The 19,119-nt window shown below is 43.6% G+C and overlaps 1 protein-coding gene across 4 annotated transcripts in view; it reads left to right on the forward strand.

The window, feature by feature from the left end:
- Positions 1 to 16,383, forward strand: part of LOC144153255 (acylamino-acid-releasing enzyme-like) — a 37,182-nt gene extending 20,799 nt beyond the window's left edge. For all 4 annotated transcript variants that reach the window (XM_077684904.1, XM_077684906.1, XM_077684907.1 and 1 more), the window contains 16 exons: positions 137 to 177; positions 651 to 772; positions 2,912 to 2,969; positions 3,840 to 3,940; positions 4,915 to 4,966; positions 5,095 to 5,183; positions 6,215 to 6,335; positions 6,520 to 6,591; positions 7,383 to 7,463; positions 9,616 to 9,704; positions 9,874 to 9,984; positions 11,919 to 11,967; positions 12,130 to 12,157; positions 13,763 to 13,871; positions 15,287 to 15,393; positions 16,170 to 16,383. In XM_077684904.1, coding sequence (XP_077541030.1) covers positions 137 to 177; positions 651 to 772; positions 2,912 to 2,969; positions 3,840 to 3,940; positions 4,915 to 4,966; positions 5,095 to 5,183; positions 6,215 to 6,335; positions 6,520 to 6,591; positions 7,383 to 7,463; positions 9,616 to 9,704; positions 9,874 to 9,984; positions 11,919 to 11,967; positions 12,130 to 12,157; positions 13,763 to 13,871; positions 15,287 to 15,393; positions 16,170 to 16,269 — 1,330 coding nt within the window. In that variant the 3' untranslated portion in view covers positions 16,270 to 16,383. The remainder of the gene's footprint in view (positions 1 to 136; positions 178 to 650; positions 773 to 2,911; positions 2,970 to 3,839; positions 3,941 to 4,914; positions 4,967 to 5,094; positions 5,184 to 6,214; positions 6,336 to 6,519; positions 6,592 to 7,382; positions 7,464 to 9,615; positions 9,705 to 9,873; positions 9,985 to 11,918; positions 11,968 to 12,129; positions 12,158 to 13,762; positions 13,872 to 15,286; positions 15,394 to 16,169) is intronic.
- The last annotated feature ends 2,736 nt before the right edge of the window (positions 16,384 to 19,119 follow it).

A 19,119-nucleotide genomic window follows, 5' to 3' on the forward strand; every position in this document is an offset into this window, starting at 1 on the left:
TCTTATTATTATTATTATTATTATTATTATTATTATTATTATTATTATTATTATTATTATTATTATTATTATTATTATTATTATTATTACAGCTGGTTTAGACTTCTCCAACTTGGTCTCGTTTCTCACTTTGCAGGTCTCAGTTGTACTACTATGAGTTTGAAACAGACAGCTATGGTGAGTTGTTGCGTGGCTTCGAGCCACGTACTAAGGCTGCAAGTCTTGTGGGTGCAGTGTTGGGCATAGGATAACTGACATTCACCTCAAATGCTGTTGTATGGCTGCAAAAAAAAATGCTGTACAACTTTATCAGAAATTTTATCTAGCTGTTGATAAACAAAAAACCATTCTCCTCCTCCTCCTCATCCTCCTCCTTCAAATTTTCTGAAAAAACTAGCTTTCTTCTGTAGCCATGTGGCTGCATTTTGGGTGGATGTCAAATTTTTTCTACGCATGAACTTACTCCACCTTGGGGATGTCCCCTAAACTGGTCGATTAGTGCTGTTTTGGGCATGCATTGACGTAGCTGGGGAAAAACAACACACCAGCCTAAGCTCTGTACTGTTTTGCAACTTCAAGGGGTCTGTTTCTAACTTACCTCTCAGCTGCCGCACTTCACTTTTGTCTTGTCCTTGGTTCTTGTTCCGCAGTGACCGTGGGTGACTTGAACAAGAGCATCTCTTCCCCGCGGTTCAGCCCGGATGGCAACACCCTGGTGTACCTGCAGTCTGACGCCGGCGGTCCACACTTCCAGGCCTCCCAGCTGGTCAAGGTGGCGTGGGGGCTTTTGTTGCTGTCGCTCTGTATCTTCGCACCGTCAGCCTCGTTTTTGCGGTCAACTAGGTTACAACAGAGGTATCAAAAATAGTTTACGTGGATTGATTTGCATTGAATGGGGTTTATTTTAAAGCCATGTAGCAGGAAGACCGGAAAAAAAAAAGCTGTTGAAACAGCTGGAAGGACCCTGGCACCTTACACACAAAGCAACAAGTCAAGCATGATGAGAGGAATTACAAAACAAGTGTAGTACGACTAACAAAACAAGCGTGAAACTAGTACACTATTACAAAACAAGTGCAGTACAGTTCTCAAATACAAGTAAAAGCAATTAGAAATTTCAGGTAGAGCCCGGAAACAGTGCATAGAGGACATTCTCATGAACACAGATCGCAAAAACTATCAAAATAAACTAAAGGAGAGAGAGAGAGAGAGAGAGAGAGAGAGAGAGAGAGAGAGAGAGAGAGAGAGAGAGAGAGAGAGAGAGAGAGAGAGAGAGAGAGAGAGAGAGAGCTTCAATGAATATTGAAGAGAACCAAAAGGGTTTTCTGATCTATCATCATCATCGCCACCACCACCAGCCTATCTACGTACGCCCACTGCAGGGCAAAGGCCTCTCTCATTAATCTCCAATTATCCCGGTCCTGGTCCAATTACCGGTACTCACCTACGGGGCAGAAACTTGGAGGCTCACTAAGAGGGTTCAACTTAAATTGAGGACCACTCGGCATGCAATGGAACGGAAGATGATAAGTGTAACGTTAAGGGACAAGAAGAGAGCGTAGTGGGTCAGGGCGTAGTGTTAAGTACATGTTAGTAGAAATTAAGAAGAAGAAATGGACGTGGGCAGGGCATGTAACGCGAAGGCGAGATAACCGTTGGTCATTAAGGGTAGCAGAGTAGATCCCTAGAGAAGGCAAGCGTGGCAGAGGGCGGCAGAAAGTTAGATGGGCAGATGAGATCAAGAAGTTTGCGGGGATAAATTGGTCACAGTTAGCACAGGACCGGGGTAATTGGAGATTAATGGGAGAGGCCTTTGCCCTGCAGTGGGCGTAGATAGGCTGGTGATGATGATAATGATGACCCTGGTCCTGTGCTAACTGCGACCAATTTATCCCTGCAAACTTCTTGATCTCATCTGCCCATCTAACTTTCTGCCGCCCTCTGCCACGCTTGCCTTCTCTAGGGATCCACTCTAGGGATCCACTCTAGGGTGCAGCTGTGGCGTAGAGGTAGAGCATCCGCCTCGCGTGCAGAAGGACCGTGGTTCGAATCCCGGCTCTGGACAATTCCCACCGGATTAAGAAAAACAATCCACGTGTTGATAAAATTGCAGAATGAGTCTTGGGATGCGGCCTGCCCCCGGCAACCATCGCCGGTAACGCACTCCCTTACCAAAACAGGATTGGCTGCCTTCGTGTAGTAATGGCCACAACCTCCTATGAATACGCCACTTTCTGATCTGACTTTGTCTTAAACAAGAAACAATAGCAGCAACATGCTGGGATCTGTGAATGGCAGATCAAACGTGGCATGATCATTATTTCAAGTAGTTTTGTTAAACGCCTAAGGAGTACTGGAATGATGGATGAAAAAGCATTCTGCAGCTTAACCTCTTTTGTTTAGCAAATTCAATTAGAATTATGCTTGGGCAGTACCTTTCTTTTTTCGTGTAAACAACAACGGGTTGGGTTCAGTGATGCCGGCACTGCAAAACAAACAACAAAGACAATTTTGTGCTCTGACGAAGTAGGGTCACCTAAAAGGGAACACAAAGGGTTTTAGGGCTCCAATGTTGCCGCCTTTGAAGTTGGCCATTTGAGATAAATTCATTGTTAGTAGAGTAGCAGTTTCGATGGTGTGCGAAAAATTCAGTAGCTTGCATTCTGCAGAAAAGCCCAAAGAGTTTACTATATGCTTTACTGCATAGGTATATATATATAACATCACCAAGTGGAGCTCGACAAAAAGGCAAAAAATGAAAGAAGGTGCATTCACTAATCTAACGAGCTAGCTTCAGTCATGGCTTTGGCTGACTGCATACTTTATTTGCCTACCCCCCCCCTTTTTTTTCAGGGGAAATAAATCTCTCATGATAATTTTTTTCATGATTCATCCCTTGTGTCTTTTGCAGTGCAACTGGGAAACCAAGCAGACTGCGATCATTGTGGACAGGGTGAACGCTCCGATTGGTAAGCCTCGACGTCCTCTTGGCATAATATTAGGCAGTACCGCCCGCTTTAATAGAGTTCAGCCTATTTGCAGAATCTTTTCACCCCAGCTTTTCTTTTTCTCCTCACCTGTTCAATTTCTTGTTGGTCCCAGGCTGTGTTACATATGAAAATGTTTCATTGCTGTACTCCCGTATGGGCCTCTGGCCTGCAGTAGGCCGTGAATAACCAAATAAATTAAAATAAATGGTTAATAAGGAGCACTTTCTTTGTTATGACAACAGGGGCGTGAATGAAAAGGCAATATGTGCTGTTATCCTTCCATCTAAGCATTGGCTAAGACTCTTTGCCCCATTCTTTGGTTCACTTTTGCTCGCTCTTCTTGTTTCAGAGAGGCTCGGGACATTTTTACCCCCCCCTTGTTGTTGTTTACTTGCGCAACGTTTAAAAATGCATAATCACTTGCCACTTGCACATTTGCCTGATGTCACGTGTTACATACGAGAGCTCGAAGAAAGATAAACTGCCTGATCGCAAACTTTAATATTGGAAAAAATAAAATGGCAGATATGTACAAGAGGGTCTTGAGAGCATGATACTTAATTCAGAGCACCTGCAAAGTATCAAATTTTCACCAAAATAGCACGAAACATGACTCTTGCCTTATGTGGTTCAAATTGTAATTGCCTCTCAGTGCATAACGTAGCCACATCACTTTGGCATCATGTATAACTTCCAAAAGCAGCCTAAGTTCAAGGTGGAATCAGATTTGCTAATACTCGTACAAGCATGCGCTTTATGACTGACTTTGTTCATGTCATCTCTGGTTGTACAAAACGTGCTCCATTTATTTTCCTACTCTATTTATTTTCGTGGCGATGCAATGTGCAGGAAATGAGTTCCCCGGCCTGTACACGGAATCGCTTCCCCAGAACTGCTTCATCAACGATGGGAGCACTGTGGTCCTCACCAGTGCCTGGCACAGCAAATGGGCAAGCTTATCCGATTTGCTAGTGCTGCATGCTAATGCTGAAAGGAGCATCCTACGGGAAGGGTGCGTGTCGATGTATGAAAGGGCAAACAAAAAATGTTTATCCTTCATCTGTCTTGCTCTGTTTGTGCATCAGTGTGCACCCCAGCCAACCTGCTCAAGTTTCTTGCTTACCGTTTTATGAATGGATTTTAAAACTTCCCTTTGGTGTACACTCTTACTGAGAGAGAATAATTTCAGGGCAGGTATTGTGCAGCTTCTAAGTCATTGGCCACACTTGATGCTTTAGGAAGTCTGACGACCCCATGAAATGCATGAAACCTAGACGACGGCCATGTATTTCTGGGGAGTTTGTGGAAACTGTGTCAGATTTGTGAGTGGTGAAAACTGGAATGAAAAGCCCTCTTTGAGCTGTGTTTATGGATGAAAATTGTAGCATTCGTCGTTGTCTCCTCATTGTTGCTGTCAGTGCTATCCGAGGTTAACAACCTGGCTGTGTTGTGGTCTCTATGACCTTTTTAGCGTAAACGTTTGAGCACATAATTTACAGTGGGCTTGGGATTCGTGCTGAAATTGATGCCAGGGGCAGGGGGTACAGATTCTAACCTGACTGATAGAATTTTGAGTATCGATACTTGCTTAATCGGAGATATTACTAATTTACTATGTAATTTCAAAGCAAACAGTTGCCTAGGCATGGCAGAGAAGCTGAGGAGTTACTGAGCTCCAGGCGAAAAAGTGTAGCTTCGACGAACAAAAATAATCTTTCCATGAAAGAATACGCGCAAAATTTATTCGTTTGAAAATTACCTTGACCACTGCTCTTGTGACTGGCGGTGAATGATTGTGAAGTAAAAATATTTTTGAATTGCATTTCTTCTTTTGCTTTGCAGTGCATGCTTCAAAGGGTGGCAAAAACTGGCCAATAATTCTCTCCCCACTCTCTCTCTCTCTTTTTTTTTTGTTCAATTGCAGGAAGTTATTGGTGTCAACACTAATTATGGTGACATCACAAAGCTTAGCAAAGGTAAGGAAAACACCTATACTTTTTTGTTTGTTTGTTTGTTTTCACTTTTAATACTCCTTGCTATGCATGCAGGTAAATCGACTGTTTCGTTGTTGCTTTTTCATTCTATTGAATCCTGGTGCTTGCAGATGAAACTGTCGGCTGCTGGCAAGTCCTGGCAGTCAAGGAGAACTTCATTGTCGCCAGCCTGTCTGCCCTCAACTCCACACCTCATGTTGTGAGTCACACAACATAATTGATGTGAAACAGAACTGAAATACTATGTAGTTCAGTAACCAGCATAAATGGAAAAGTAGATTGTCTTCAATGAGGTTGGCATGCCTTTGTTGAAGGTTGTTTAGCTTTTGACTTGACTTAAAGGGGGAGCAATGATAAAATTTTTCTGTTTTGAAGTGTTTGGAAGACACAAGACAGTGAAACAGGCCAGACAGGTGTGCCCTTTTGAAGTCAAGGTACAGCGAACCAGTTAGGTAATCATCATCGTCGTCATCATTAGTCCATTTATGTACACGGCAGAACAAAGGCCTTTCCCATAGGCTTCCAGTTGCGTCTATCCTACATTGTCTGAATCCATTCTTTGCCCACAAATTTCTTTACTGAAGGTTCTCAAAACTAGCTTCTCACCGGTTACCATCTGTTAGTCAGGCAATCTGCCTTCGGTACGACAGCACACTTAAAGCTTAGGTGGGGTGGGAAACAGTGGTGGAGCGGACGGATGAAAGCTAAGCTTGCTTAGTGTTAGCTTTATTTGTTCGTTCCCTCGATTCCTTTTTCTTAATCTCAGCTCCAGTTGCATATTTCCTTCATTTCTTTCATTGGTGTCCTGGCACCTAATAGAATGACAGCAACCACTTAAAATCACGCGAGGGCTTTTTACCTCATTAATGCTTCACAATCGAGTTTAGGAGGGGTCCACCAGGCAGTGAGAAGAGTCATCACAGCGTAACAGTAGCCAAGCTGGGCCTTTGTTATCCAAGAGGTACTCTTTTCACTGAATCTCCAAAAGGCACTTTGGTACATGGAAGCTGCAAGCAGACTCTCAATTGCTTTACCAGCGAGCATAATATTGTTTCAATCAAGGATAAACCTCCGCTCCCTTAAAACTCACCATCCATTTGGCATTCGTAAACCTGCAAAGAGAAATTAAATAAGTGCAACTTTCAGATTGCTGAGTGCATACAAGTTGCTTTGAGGTCTCTTGAAAGCCTGTTTGAGTTTGTTTTAGGAAGGGGTAACCCGTGTGTCCAGGTGGTTGGAACCCTTACGCCGGAAGGCACGGTGAGCGCATGGATACCCCTGGAACCGGACGACAACAAGGTGTCCGGTATCAGCTGGTACATCCTGCAGTTCTCGCCGCCAGACGAATCGAGTGAGCTGCATCCTTCCTATGAAGTATCATACTGGAATTGTACTTCCTGATTAATGGTGTATTGACTATCACCTGCGTGATTGCAGTGGTAGTGTATGCTGCAAATGTGGCCGTACCAGGCGTGTTCAAAATGAAAAATGCAGTGCCCCTTGTTGCTTCTTTGCCTTCTGCCTTGTGCCCGCAGATATGATCTTTGAGGCGACACTTGTGACACCCAAGAATGAGACGGACCTGCCTCTCATAGTCTGGCCACATGGTGAGCAAATGTCCCTTGTTTGCTGCGCGTATGAACTTGGGCATTCTCCGTGCCCACTTGGTTGTCAGTGGGGCATCGCTATATCCAAGTCTCTGTACCATACTTTCTTGATTAAAATGTGCAAATCGTTGTAATCTGCGTCCTGTTTCAGCGATCAGAAAGCTGGGACATGCAGAAATTTGTGTGCAGGGGAATTATGCTAAAGGAACTACATGGGTGTGCAAAAAAGTTTAAAATTTGTGGTTGCGAATTTGGCGAAAGTAATCACTTCGCCCAGGCTGTTTTCTTCATCTTTAACAGCTGCGTCGATAACGGATTCACGGCCAGTGGTCAGCCCGTAGGAAACAACCCGTACAAAACATTCTTATGTCGAGTGCACCTAGTACAGCTGTTCCAAGTTTGTTTCAATATTATGGGAATATTGACCAACCAGCCAACCAGCACATTTTCACATTCACCAGTATGAGTGAGAATACGTGCTTGCATGTGACAAAAATTCTGGATTGGCTGAGCACGGTTGGTGAATAATTTCAGAATAAACGAGCCTAGAAAATAACACTGCTAGTGGAACGCAAGTCTGTAAACTTCGCATGCCAGATTTGAGGGGAAAAAAACTCGGGTTATATGTAGGTTCGTACACAATTTCAGGTTTTCACGGCAATCTCGAGTTAATGCCTCAGACGATCCCGAGCCGCGTCATGCAATGGAAATCCTAGAACAATTGTCGATTTCTTTGCGATGAAGCAACCTGGAGCTGCAACTGACTTCTTCATTTTTTCGTTTCCCATCAGGTGGCCCCCATTCTGCCTTCCATGCCGGCTTCCAGCTGTACCCCGTCCTTTTCGTCAAGTGTGGCTTCGCTGTGTTGCTTGGTGAGAACACGTCTTGCTGCTTTCACAGGACACGTGTGGCATAATCTCGCCGAAAGTTTTACATTACAGTTTTCAAGGGGCACTTGAGGCTGATTAAGGGGGCAGAGTGGTCTTGGAGCTTTTTTTTATTATTATTATTATTTACTAACCAATTTTAATGAAACTGCGCCACATTATAGAGTTTTCTGTGCCGATTTCAAATCTGCAATTAGATTTTTTGCAAGGTGGTCATTTTTTAGATAATTAATGATTAATTGCCATTATTTTGGGTCACAATTACAAAATAACCACTCAATGCAGAAGGACGATTACCCCGTGGCTAGGCACAAAAATGACCAAAGAATACAACGTTGGAAGAACTTTTTTGATTTAGCTATTTGTGGTCTAATTTTACAACTCACTGAACTTCACTCGCCTCGCACTCTGCTGGAAATAGCTCACGGGTGGTGTCAATTGAACACAATAAAAATTTTCCGAAGTCTCCATTTGAAAAATTTGTTTCCAGCATTGTATTCTTCACACATTTAGGTATCAGAAGCAAACATAAATTACAGTTGTACCTGCTGTGGGTGCCAAGATATCTGAGGGCGAAATACTAGCTTCGCGTTGCAAGAAAAGTGCCATTTCACCATCGATATCTGCGCAAACTGAGCTGTAAAGTTCACTTTAACATGCTATTTACAATACAATATGGTGCCTTTTGAAGAGGAAATTTGCAGATTGATGGAAAAATAACCGTGGATGGCGAAAATGTTTTTTTTTTTTTTTTTCAGAAAACAATTTTCTGGCTGGTTATCGGCTTCAAAGGCCAATCTGTCCCCTTAAGTGATGAACTGAACAAGTGAACTTAGGTGGGCTAGTTGGTGCATGATGCTACTTAGAAAAACAGTGGTAAAAATGATACGACAGGAAGAACGATACAACAGCACATTGTTTGTCGTTTCTTCCTGTCGTATCGTTTTTAGCGCTGTTTTTCAAGTAGCTCATTAAGTTCTTGTTGGCACTAAAATGTCACACATTTCTCTAAGTCCGCTTAGTTTTTGTTCCATGACAAACGCTGCATTGTTTGTTCGGAAATGCATGTTTTAAAAATGTGTTGTTCTATTGATGTGAGCTAACTTGTTTATACAGTTTATTGTCCCTTATGCGCGATTTTCCAGCTGTTATCATAGCAGCACTTAAGCTGAAACTCCCTGCCTTTGTTAGGTTATGGAAAACTTTGTTGGCATCCCTTTGTTATCCCAGGGATGACTTTGTTGTCAAAGTCAGGGATTAGGCGACTGTTAAATAAGGCTGTCAAGCAAAGAACAGCCCAAGTGTAAAATAAGGTATGGTGCACACAAGCGATTACGGGTTGTCAGTAATAAAAAGCAGTTCCCTTCTAGATGGGGTGCCTTACACAGTTTGCGAACTACTTTGGGGGTGCTCATGATTTTCTCGAATTGCTTCCTGCTGGTCTTCCTGCGGAAGCACCAGAAGTGTTGTACTACCGTATTTTCGCGCGTATAACCCGCACCAGAAATGCGGAAATTTCAGTGGCAAAGTTATGGGCACGTATAATACGCGGGGTTTTTCCTTTGGTGCAGCTTCACGACAATGCGCGTACTGCAGTGAAGCTCTTACGCAGTAACGCCTTCCATGGCAGCAACTGCGCAAAACATACAAGGACAAGGAAGAAAAAACAAGGACGAGCGCATTCTGACAACTGAATTTTATTAGTGAATTGTGACTTTCACTTTGCAGTCAGTGCATTCTACTTGCTACGTATATGCTTTTTCTGTCTACATAGTATGTGATGTGTTGCTTGAGCAGTAGCTTTGGTGCAGCCTTTCCTGTATCAAATAAACGAGCATTATCCGAGGATTTTTTTTTTTCTTTTCCGGTGGGCTGAATGTGGTGGTGCGGATTATATACAGGGGCGGGTTATACGCACGAATATACAGTATGTACATTTTCTTTTTTGGCTGCCTTTAAAAATGTTATGGTTAGACAGTATGTATGTGGTGTAGAGTGTGCCAGTAAATGTTGAGTTGCAACATTTCTTGTTTTTTATTAACCAGCAGTATAAAGTAATTGCAATTCCATATTGTCACGTGAAGGCCATGCATTTTAAAGATTTTTTGGCACTCACGGCTCTTTGGTTGAAATGCAGTGAACTACAGGGGTTCGAGAGGATTCGGAGAGGACAACCTTCGATCCCTGCTGGGGAAGATTGGCCAGCAAGACATTTTCGATGTTCAGGTGAGCATGGCTGCGGCAGCCAATTGCATTGGCGTAGTGATAAAACAAGTCCAGCTTGGCGTATTTCGAAAGGTTCAGAAGCCGTTCTCATCATTGTTTTCTTTGTTGTTTGTTTGTTTAGTGGACTTCATTTTTCGTGCCTGTCTTGGCCTTGTTCGTTATCTTGCAGTGCGCGGCAGAGGTGGCAGCTCAGCGAGATGAGATCAACCCTGACAAGATGATCATCTTTGGAGGCTCTCACGGGGGATTCCTGGCATGCCACGCCATTGGTCAATTTCCGGTAAGGCGCACTTAAGGGGGACTCGCCTGTTAACATTTGATTAATTGTAGGGTTTAACGCGCCGATGCAACGCAGGCGATGAGGCTTGCCGTAGTGGAGGGCTCCAGATTAATTTTGACCACCTGGGGCCCTGCAGCACTTACCATCGACTACTAGGAATGTATTTTGGGGTAAAGTCTATTGTTCCAGCAATCTTCTCCCGCAAGAATTATGAAAATCCGTTCACACTATCATCGAAACTACGCGCGATAATAAATCGCGCATAATTGTTCCCTCTCAACTCGATCGCGGACAATGCAACGAAAGCTGCGCACCCTCTCCCGGAGAGGGGGCGGCTCGCGGCGTTCTCTTTCGCGGTCTTCACTATATCACAGGCCGGGGAGTTTTCTCCTTTTCTCCGCAACGTGGAGGGGTCTATTTCCGGTCTAGTGCCACAAAAAAAGCAGGCATCGCTGCCTGCTCGCAAGCGTGCGCTCGGGCTGGTAGGGCATTTTTGAAGCAATAAATGTTTGTTGTCCAGCGGTCTGGTTAAAAGGGAAGTATTGAGCTCATCACTCAAACTCCGCATGCACTCAAAACACAAAAGAAACGGCAAAACTGTGCCTACAGGTTCAGGCGTAGAAGAGGTTCGTACACAGCGTTGACGACGGCGGATCCTCAGAGGAAATGCGAGAAATAGGTTGGTTTTTCCACATGTTTCACAGCGATTTGCGCGCTCACCGCTTCACGTGCATGTGTAATATTTGGCTCAGGTATTTTTGGCAATGTAATCTAAGCGTCGCGCAGGTTTACTTGCACTGCTCAAAGAGTGTTGCAGGTTCCCTTTAACGTGCGCCTAAATCTCGTGCACACGGGCATTTTCTCTCACTTGTTAACGTTCCTATGGGACTTACTACATGACCCACGGGCTTGAAAACCGTCGTGCACGAATACGAAAAGTTTTACTAGTACCTACAAATGTTCGCAATGGGCTAGTTCGCTTATTTCCTAAATATGTGACTTCTGTACTGAAATAAAGAAATAAAACTTGCTTGCCAGACAGCTAGCACCATCTAGTGAAATAGATAAACCAAAATGTGTTTCTTGTTTATTTTTTATTTCATTGCAGAAAATATATATTTCTAAAAAAAGCAAACTAGGCTGTTTGGAACACTTCTATGGGTTTGTAAACATTTTCGTGTTGTAAACAATGCTAATTTTTAAGCCTGTGGGTCGTGAAGTAGTGAGTCCCATAGAAATGCGATCAGGTGAGTTCCCGTTAACCTGAGTTCTGACGTGGTGCTTAATTTAAAGTTTAATTCACGGCAGCCACTTTTAAGTGCTGTTTAAAAAAAATGAGGTTGATTCCTCTGTCATAGGAATCGGTAAAACACGAAAGTGAAATGTGCAGCGAAATCTGCAGCTGCGCATGATTTGCGGGTTGGCGGCTGTCTTGTGGGTGTGCTTGGAGAGCGACATCCTGCTGGCGGGTCGCTTCGCAATGGTGTACTGGCGTCATTTCCGTGACGGATATGACGTCAGCGAAATCCTGGTGTATCCCGGCATAAAACACTTTCAGGTTAAAATATAAAACCCGAAAACGAACAACCCCAAGTAAAACGTACTCTTTAGTACTAAAGGTTGCTTCCGCACAAGAAGACCCTGTGGGCAGGGGTGCACCCTTTACAGGCCGCTTGTTTCATTGTGCTGACGTCATTTCCGTGACGGCTGTGACGTCAGTGGCATCTTTGTGCATCCCGGAACAACACACTTTTGTGTTAAAAACAGTCTAACATCAGATAGTTCAATAGTGTTAGGGCATTTCTGTCTATGTGAAACTTTTGTTTTTTTTAATCTCAATGGCTGTTGAGCAGCGGTTGCCTACTTTGTTAAACACGCATGCAGTGTGGAAAGGGTGACATTAACAGTTGTGCGTAAACTTTCCTCCATTGCAGAGCTTCTACAGAGCCTGTGTGGTCCGCAATCCAGTCACCGACCTGTCGAGTAAGCGCAAATTTCAACTCGCACTTTACTGAATTTGAAAATGCAGTCGTTCGTTCTCTCCTGTCGCTTTTTTTATTCTTAATTTGTTGTATTTACTTTTGTTTTTGTAATTTGTGGTGATTGAGGAACAAATGCTGATGCCCGTTTGTTTTGATGTTGCAGCGATGGATGGAACTGACATCCCCGACTGGTAAGCAGATTCAATTTCACACGAATAATCTAACGAGGTTTGACTTTTACTGTTGGTACGGAACAAACAATTTCTGCTCATTCTGTGTACTGCTCATGACAGTTCTGCTGCCCTTCATTAGAGCTGCTATTGCATTTATCCCAGTTCAATCCTGGGGCAAAGGCGACATACAAAAACACTCGTCTGTTGAGGTTGAGATGTGTGTTGAGTGCTAGGTGGTCCCTAAATACCTTCATATCATTCTCGTGATCCTTTTTTCACATACTGGTTTGCTCACTCTCACTCACTCGCTCACCCACCCTCCTTCCAATTCCAACAGCTCGACTCAGCTCACTGAACTCAATAACAACAAACTTTCTAAAACTATCCGAGTGTGAGGGGCAAGGAAAGCTAAGCCAACTTCGGTTTACAGAAATAAAAGAAAGAAGCTGAATTTACAACTATTGAGGTCCATTCTTCTTCTTCTTCTTGGAGGAAAAGTTAAAAGAGCAAAACTATCTGCAGTGTTTGCACTGTGAACGGTAGTTTGTGGAAGTGGGAAGAAATGATTGACGGAGCAGTCACACGGTCTTGATTTGATTGTGGGGTTTAAAGGAGCCATGAAGACAAAACACAAGTTTCGTTCATTCAAAACATTGCCTCGTTGGAATCATGCTGACACCACTTTTAATGTAAACTTCGCTCAGATAAGCTGAATAGTTAGGAAAAAAGGGAAAGGCCATGCGACTCACTCGTTCATTTTCCGCAACAGAACCTATGATGCCATACCAGCCAGCTCTGCGATTGGCGGAGGCCGGCAAAAGCGAACGCAAACTAGGCAGAACTTATAAGCTTGCCGAACGAGCTATTTGCGCTTAAATTTAGGGCACATTTTTTTTAAAGCAGTAAGAATGGTGGAACAAACAGTGGAAGTTACGAAAGCACACGTAAACATAGAAGTACCAATACGTACTTCTGTTGGTACTGCGCGCACTATGCTTGGTTTAGCTGCACAGGGCTGCGGAGCTTTGGGGTAGTCTCGCACGACAATGGCCGATTGACGCAAGCAACGGTGTCTTACGTGACCATATTTGTCGAGCGAGCACTGTGTTTCACGAAACAATTATTTTCTCCCTGAACAAGAACAAGCCAGGTTCAAATGTGGTCAAAAACAAACCAGAGGCAGAAAACGGCATGTCACGGTATGGTGGCGCCATCTAGGTTCCCTAACGGTAAACCAGGCTTTCCAATCGGCTGCAGAGCAGTCGGTTCCAGTGGTGCCATTGCAGACCACAAAAACACACAATTTAGCGGGAAAACCAAAATTTTAACTTAAATTGAATAATTTCTCAGTGAATAAAACATCGTTGGCATCCGGCAGAGCGCTGGGGACACTATAAAACACGAAATATTTCAAATAAAACAAACTTGTATTTTGTCTTCATGGCAACTTTAACGTGCCGACGCAATGCAGGCGATGAGGCGCGCTGTAGTGGAGGGCTCCGGATTAATTTTGACCGCCTGGGGGGTCTTCAACGTGCGCCGAAATCTCGTACACATGGGCGTTTTTGCTTTTCGCCTCCATCAGAAAGAGTCGCAAGGTCTTCCCACGCATCTCGCTTTCAGGCGCTGTGTGGAGAGTGGCATCCTTCCGGACTACAAGACCACCCACGTGACGGAGCCCAAGGACATGGAGCAGATGTGGAACAAGTCGCCCATCAAGTACATCAAAAACGTGAGCGCCCCCCTGTCCTGCCGCTGGGCTCTGCGGAAGCTCTTGCAAAAAGTTTTGAGATGGGCTGTTGTCTGCCCCACAGGCTTCGTTTTACGGTTGAAATTAGAGCTGTTTCACAAGAAATGTCATCAGTGAGTTTGTAGAAATCTGCAGAGCAAAAAAAAAAAGAAAAGAATGAACTTTAGGTGAGATGTCAAACTTAGTGTTATAGGTAGATGTGGTACAGATGCAGACAAATGGCTCTCCATTTGAGCTATTACTTATTATGAATGCTCTGCCAGGTTGTTGCAGTGGCTTTGTAGTGTGGCGTCTTATGACACCACAGTACTGTTCAGTTTTTTTGCATGAGGTACCGCGTTTTTGTACCTAGGTTCATTGTTTTAGTGCAGAGGAAGCTTTGCAGCCTAGAACTGAGTAGCGCAGTCACTGGAGGAAGAAGTGGTTACTGGCTGGTTAGGTTTTAACAGTCCACAATTATTTTTTTTTGCCTTTTTTTTACCCAGCCTCGGTTTTATTAAGCTGTTGTATATGTGTATACAGTCGAACCTCATTATAATAAAGTAGTATGGGGGCAGTAAATTAGTTTTTTATATCCCATATTCGCTGTAACCGTAGAGGTAACGGCTCTAATAAATCAGCAATGTGGCTCGCACAAAAATCCTAGATAAAAATCTCATTGTTATAGGCTTCTAAGCTATTATAAACAAGGCCCTTACCTTGTAAGGACCTTGTTAATAATAGGTTATAATCTTTACCTGTCTCCTTGTGGCATTTCAAACTAGAGAGACTGGCACATGATTACGCGAAATTACAACAGAACAAAGTTCGTTCGGCAAAGCAGGCCTGCATTCTCATTTAACTGAAGAAGAATGTGGTCTTCGTCTGGTTGCTGTTCATAGCACTGAGCAGGATGAAGTTTTTCATAGTGTCCACACAACAAAGGGCCTTGTGTACTTCTGCAGTTTTTTAGTCAACTAAGAAATGGTTGTGTTGTTATTTCAATTTTTTTCTGTTTTGCTTTAATTATGCTAGCCTTCGAGTTTTCAGCCTCGCGGGAGCGAAAGATTTTTTCATTATAGCTAATATTGCCAGGTATTTGACATTTCAATTTCGTTATAAAAATTTTGTTATGAAATGAAGCGTGACCAAACAAACTTCATGTTTAGTTCTCAGTATCCAATAATTCACTATACCAGTGTTCATTATAACGAGGTCCGACTGTACCAGTCACTGCGCTTGCACATTTCTCTTGCCTTCTTTTGCCGCGCTTGTGGATAGTGTTGCAGTGTTCACATCACGACAGTGCGGTGACTGGTATCTGGTAACAGAAATGCACCCATCCATCTTGTGCAAAGTTCCCTGTGGAGGCAGACCTTGCGACTTGTGCGTGCACCGTGTGTGCTCTCTTTCGACAGGTCCGCGTCCCAACCCTGTTCATGCTGGGCTCCAATGACCGCCGTGTGCCTGTGACTCAGGGCATGAAGTTCTACAAGGCACTTCTGGCCCAGGGGGTCCACGCGCAGTGAGTTCTTGTGTGCTAACTCTGAGTGCCTTTTTAGTTACAGTCTTAGTGAGATGCAGTTGACTTCAGAAGCAGCTCTAAGAAGGAAAGGTTCTAAAACCATCACTAAAAACTAGTTGCCACGTCTCTACTCCTCATCGTAATGTGAGGACTGATATGCCCCAACTTTTCCTTAACCTTCCGATTTGGTCTGGCTGCAACGACCTCAGTGTCAGTACAGAACAAAGCCAAAGTGCATGTCCCTTGGTCATGTTCCTTGAAATTGCTGGTGTTGTTAATTTTGCGTTCGACTTTAATGTCCTGGGCTTGTTCTCATTATTCTCAACCGCTGAAGTCTTTCAAATTGCTGGCATCCCTTTCCTAGCAGTGATGATTCACATGCCTTTTATGTACGTCTAGCGTCACAAGTAAGCAACACTCAGCTGGTATCGGTCGCAAGCACGCAAAAAAAAACATGAGCACAATTCTAGCTCGACAAGAAGGAAGACCCTATTATATAATATATGTTGCTTTGCTCTTATGTGACTTTAAAGTGTTCGAGAATGATATGCTCAGTGAAATCCTCAGCCACGTCTTGCATATATCCTTTACCACGCTTGAAAAAAGAAGTAAAAAACAGCAAGGAGAAACTTGCTGTTTTTCTTTTTTTTTTTTCCCACTATATAAAGTTTTAGTCTGCCCAGTTGCACTGTACAAGTGCAGGAGAAAAATGGCAAACTTTTTGTTCTGTGTATCAGAATTCCCCCAGCATCAGTCCACGGCTGTTCTGCTTGCAGGGTGTACATGTACGACGACAACCATGCCCTGGAAAAGGTCTGCACGGAAGCCGACATGTTTGTCAACATAGTTCTCTGGTTCAAGAAGTTCATCAACTGAATCGCCCGTACAAAGTGCCTATTTGTTAAAGTCAGCCACAAAAGACCCCGTGGTGTACAAAGTGAATTTGTGTGATAAATAAAAAAAACGAAGGCGTTTCTTGACGTTGACAAATGCCGCCTCACAATTGTGAGTCATTATTGAGCTCAAAAACTCGAGTCACTATTCCTACATGCCTCACGGAAGTGTAGTAGGCCACTTTTTGGGGACAGCACGCTGCTGATTTTCCCGAGTAATTTAGTACCCATGTATGCAACCTGTTCCTCCAAACACCAGCTGGTATTGGCTTGGGGGGGAGCAAGTTTTATCGTAACTCACTTTGTTTTCCCTGTTGTGACTATTCATTCGAGACCACACTAGCGTGACTATGAGCACATAATTCTTTTTGTGAGTTTCTGGAGAATCACCAAGCCCAAATACCAACTGTCTTAGATTGGACCAATACAGTTAGCTTGCGCCTGTGGTGAGGTGTCACTGGAGGAATCCACAAGCCTGTTGTTGACCTCAACACTAATGGGTTCGTTTGCATTTGAACTTCCTGTCAACAGTTTCGTGTTAATCAGTGGAGCAATCTTTGAAATCTTACTGAATAAACACCAAAACGCCTGGGTCACAGTATGAACTTTCATGACAATGACAGCATGATACTGTGGTCACAAAGCCAAATTTTAGTTCCATTTGAGAGCAATTTCTTTTTAAATTGAAATTTGTTTAAAACGTATGGCAAGCAGTTTTTCTTCTTGAGCTTCTCAATCTTGGAGCTCCGTGTAAGTTTGCCACGAGAATTTCAGAGTTCACTGTGGAAAAAAAAATTCAACTGCAACTGAAGGCTTTTGTAACACTAAACTTAAGGGGGCACACTGGTCTTAAACCAAAAATGTTTATTTTCACAGTTATGATGATAAAAATTGGAGGACATAGTATGTAGTTTTTCATTCTGATTGTAGATATAAAATTTGTTTTTGTGTAAAATGACTACATTCAAATTTATTCGGATTTTGAATGTTTGATTTCTTGACAGCTCTTGTGAAAAAACTGCTGGAGTGGTGCAGCTGAACAAGGTACCAGTGAACTGTGCACAAATCAAGGAGTGCAGTAAGACTAACATTGTAATTCTGTCTGGTCTGTAGCAGAAGTTACGACCGTTTGAAGCTTGGGCTTGGAATGTGGGAATCAGAAAAACTGGCATGCAATTTTGAAATTGTGCAAGTATGTATCCGGCACCAATTTTTAGTACAATTTTCTCTGGGGTGGTAGCATTAGATGAGTTACGGCTATCCTCTGCAACCATACACACTGTACCACTTAATAGCTGAAAGGAATGCCGTGAAGTCCTGAGAGAATGTCTCGCCTAAAATACTATCACCCACCCCTCGTTTTTGAGGTAAAATAATCTAGTTTACCAAGCAAAATATCCGAACATCACCGACCCCAAGCAAAAAGCACTGAAGATTACTATAGTCCCTAATGCGAAATTTGTGTGCAGCACAAACTGCAGTCTCCTCAGTCATGGCGCATCTGTTGCGTCTCAGTAAGTGACTGCGTGATCAGTGAACGCGCGGTGGCGGGTGCTACTGTGCCGTTATCTCGCAGCGCGTTGCCGCCCCCGAGCATGTTCTTGCTAATCGTGTTTGAACCTCCCGCGCAAATGTCAGGTGGTTCGGATGAGCCGAAAAAAGGAGGAGGAGCGTCTGGCAAAAGTGTGGGAGGGAGGCAGTGAGAGAGATGACGCCATGGCAGCGCATTCCACCCTCCCTCTCGCACGTTCGCCACACTTTCCTCTGCCGTTTTCTTTCTGCCTTCGCTCACTCGGTTAGAATGCCACCGCCAAACCACAGTAGCGGCCACCAAAGTGCTGCGCACTGAAATCGCGTTTGCTTCAATGCTTTTGATAGCCCAGAAAGCTCTCTCCACAGAAACGGCTAACGTTTCCTCCGGGGAAACCTTCAATGACCTGTATGTGAACACCGCCACTTCCGCTTTCGGGCAGAGGAAAAGGTGCTACCACCCCTACTGCCACTACTTGTCCAGTTTATTAAATCAAAAGGGATCAATGGCATCCTGTCAAAAAACGAATGTATTTCCCCATAGGTTTGTCAACTGAGAAGCTCTGATAATATCTCTGGTCACACGGCGCGTGCGCAAAGCCAGACTTCCATTGTGTCAAAACGGTTACGTACTTGAAAATTGCAAAAAAAGAACGGTTCTAAATTAGAGAATACATGCATCGATCGTGAAGGAGTACAACGGTGCACCTTTAGCTCATAAGCCACGTATAGGTATACATTTAGATCATTAGTAGATGCGTTTACTTAGTGCGTAAAAAATCGTTGCGTGGGTTTGTTTAATGATCGATTAAATGCACTTTCAGCGAAGATTAGATGCACTTTGACGCAGTTCTGATGTCAAAAAGCTTTTGCACTTCTTCCAACTTTCTTTAGAAAAGAAGGGAGTTAACTGTGCGGTTGTATTAGCGATACTAATGCAAAAGAGGCCCGGGCTGTTGATTACAGTACCTCTGCGATGCACTGTCTCAAGTCTGATACACCTCTTCTAGGATGTTGTCATTCTTTATGGGATGCATGCTAAACTAACGAGTGAGACCTTGAACTTCCTGTCCAGCTAGAGTTAAATTGACTGGGTGGATTTGTGTAAGGGTTTGCATTTATGCAAAAAGGAGAATACTGTCTTCAATCTGCTGAGACATGCGAGTTGCAGGTTCCCCTTTTTATGCCGTGTTCTTTCCTCCATAACTTAGCTTTTTCACACAGTTGCAGCATAGTGTGAAAAGCTGTTCAGTAAGACCAGCTGGGCATACATACCTCACAGCAAAGCCAGCTTTAATTTGTG

The sequence above is a fragment of the Haemaphysalis longicornis genome, unplaced genomic scaffold, assembly GCF_048455015.1.
Source record: "Haemaphysalis longicornis isolate Haplotype H1 unplaced genomic scaffold, Haemaphysalis longicornis Haplotype H1 scaffold_9, whole genome shotgun sequence".
Lineage (NCBI taxonomy): Eukaryota > Metazoa > Arthropoda > Arachnida > Ixodida > Ixodidae > Haemaphysalis > Haemaphysalis longicornis.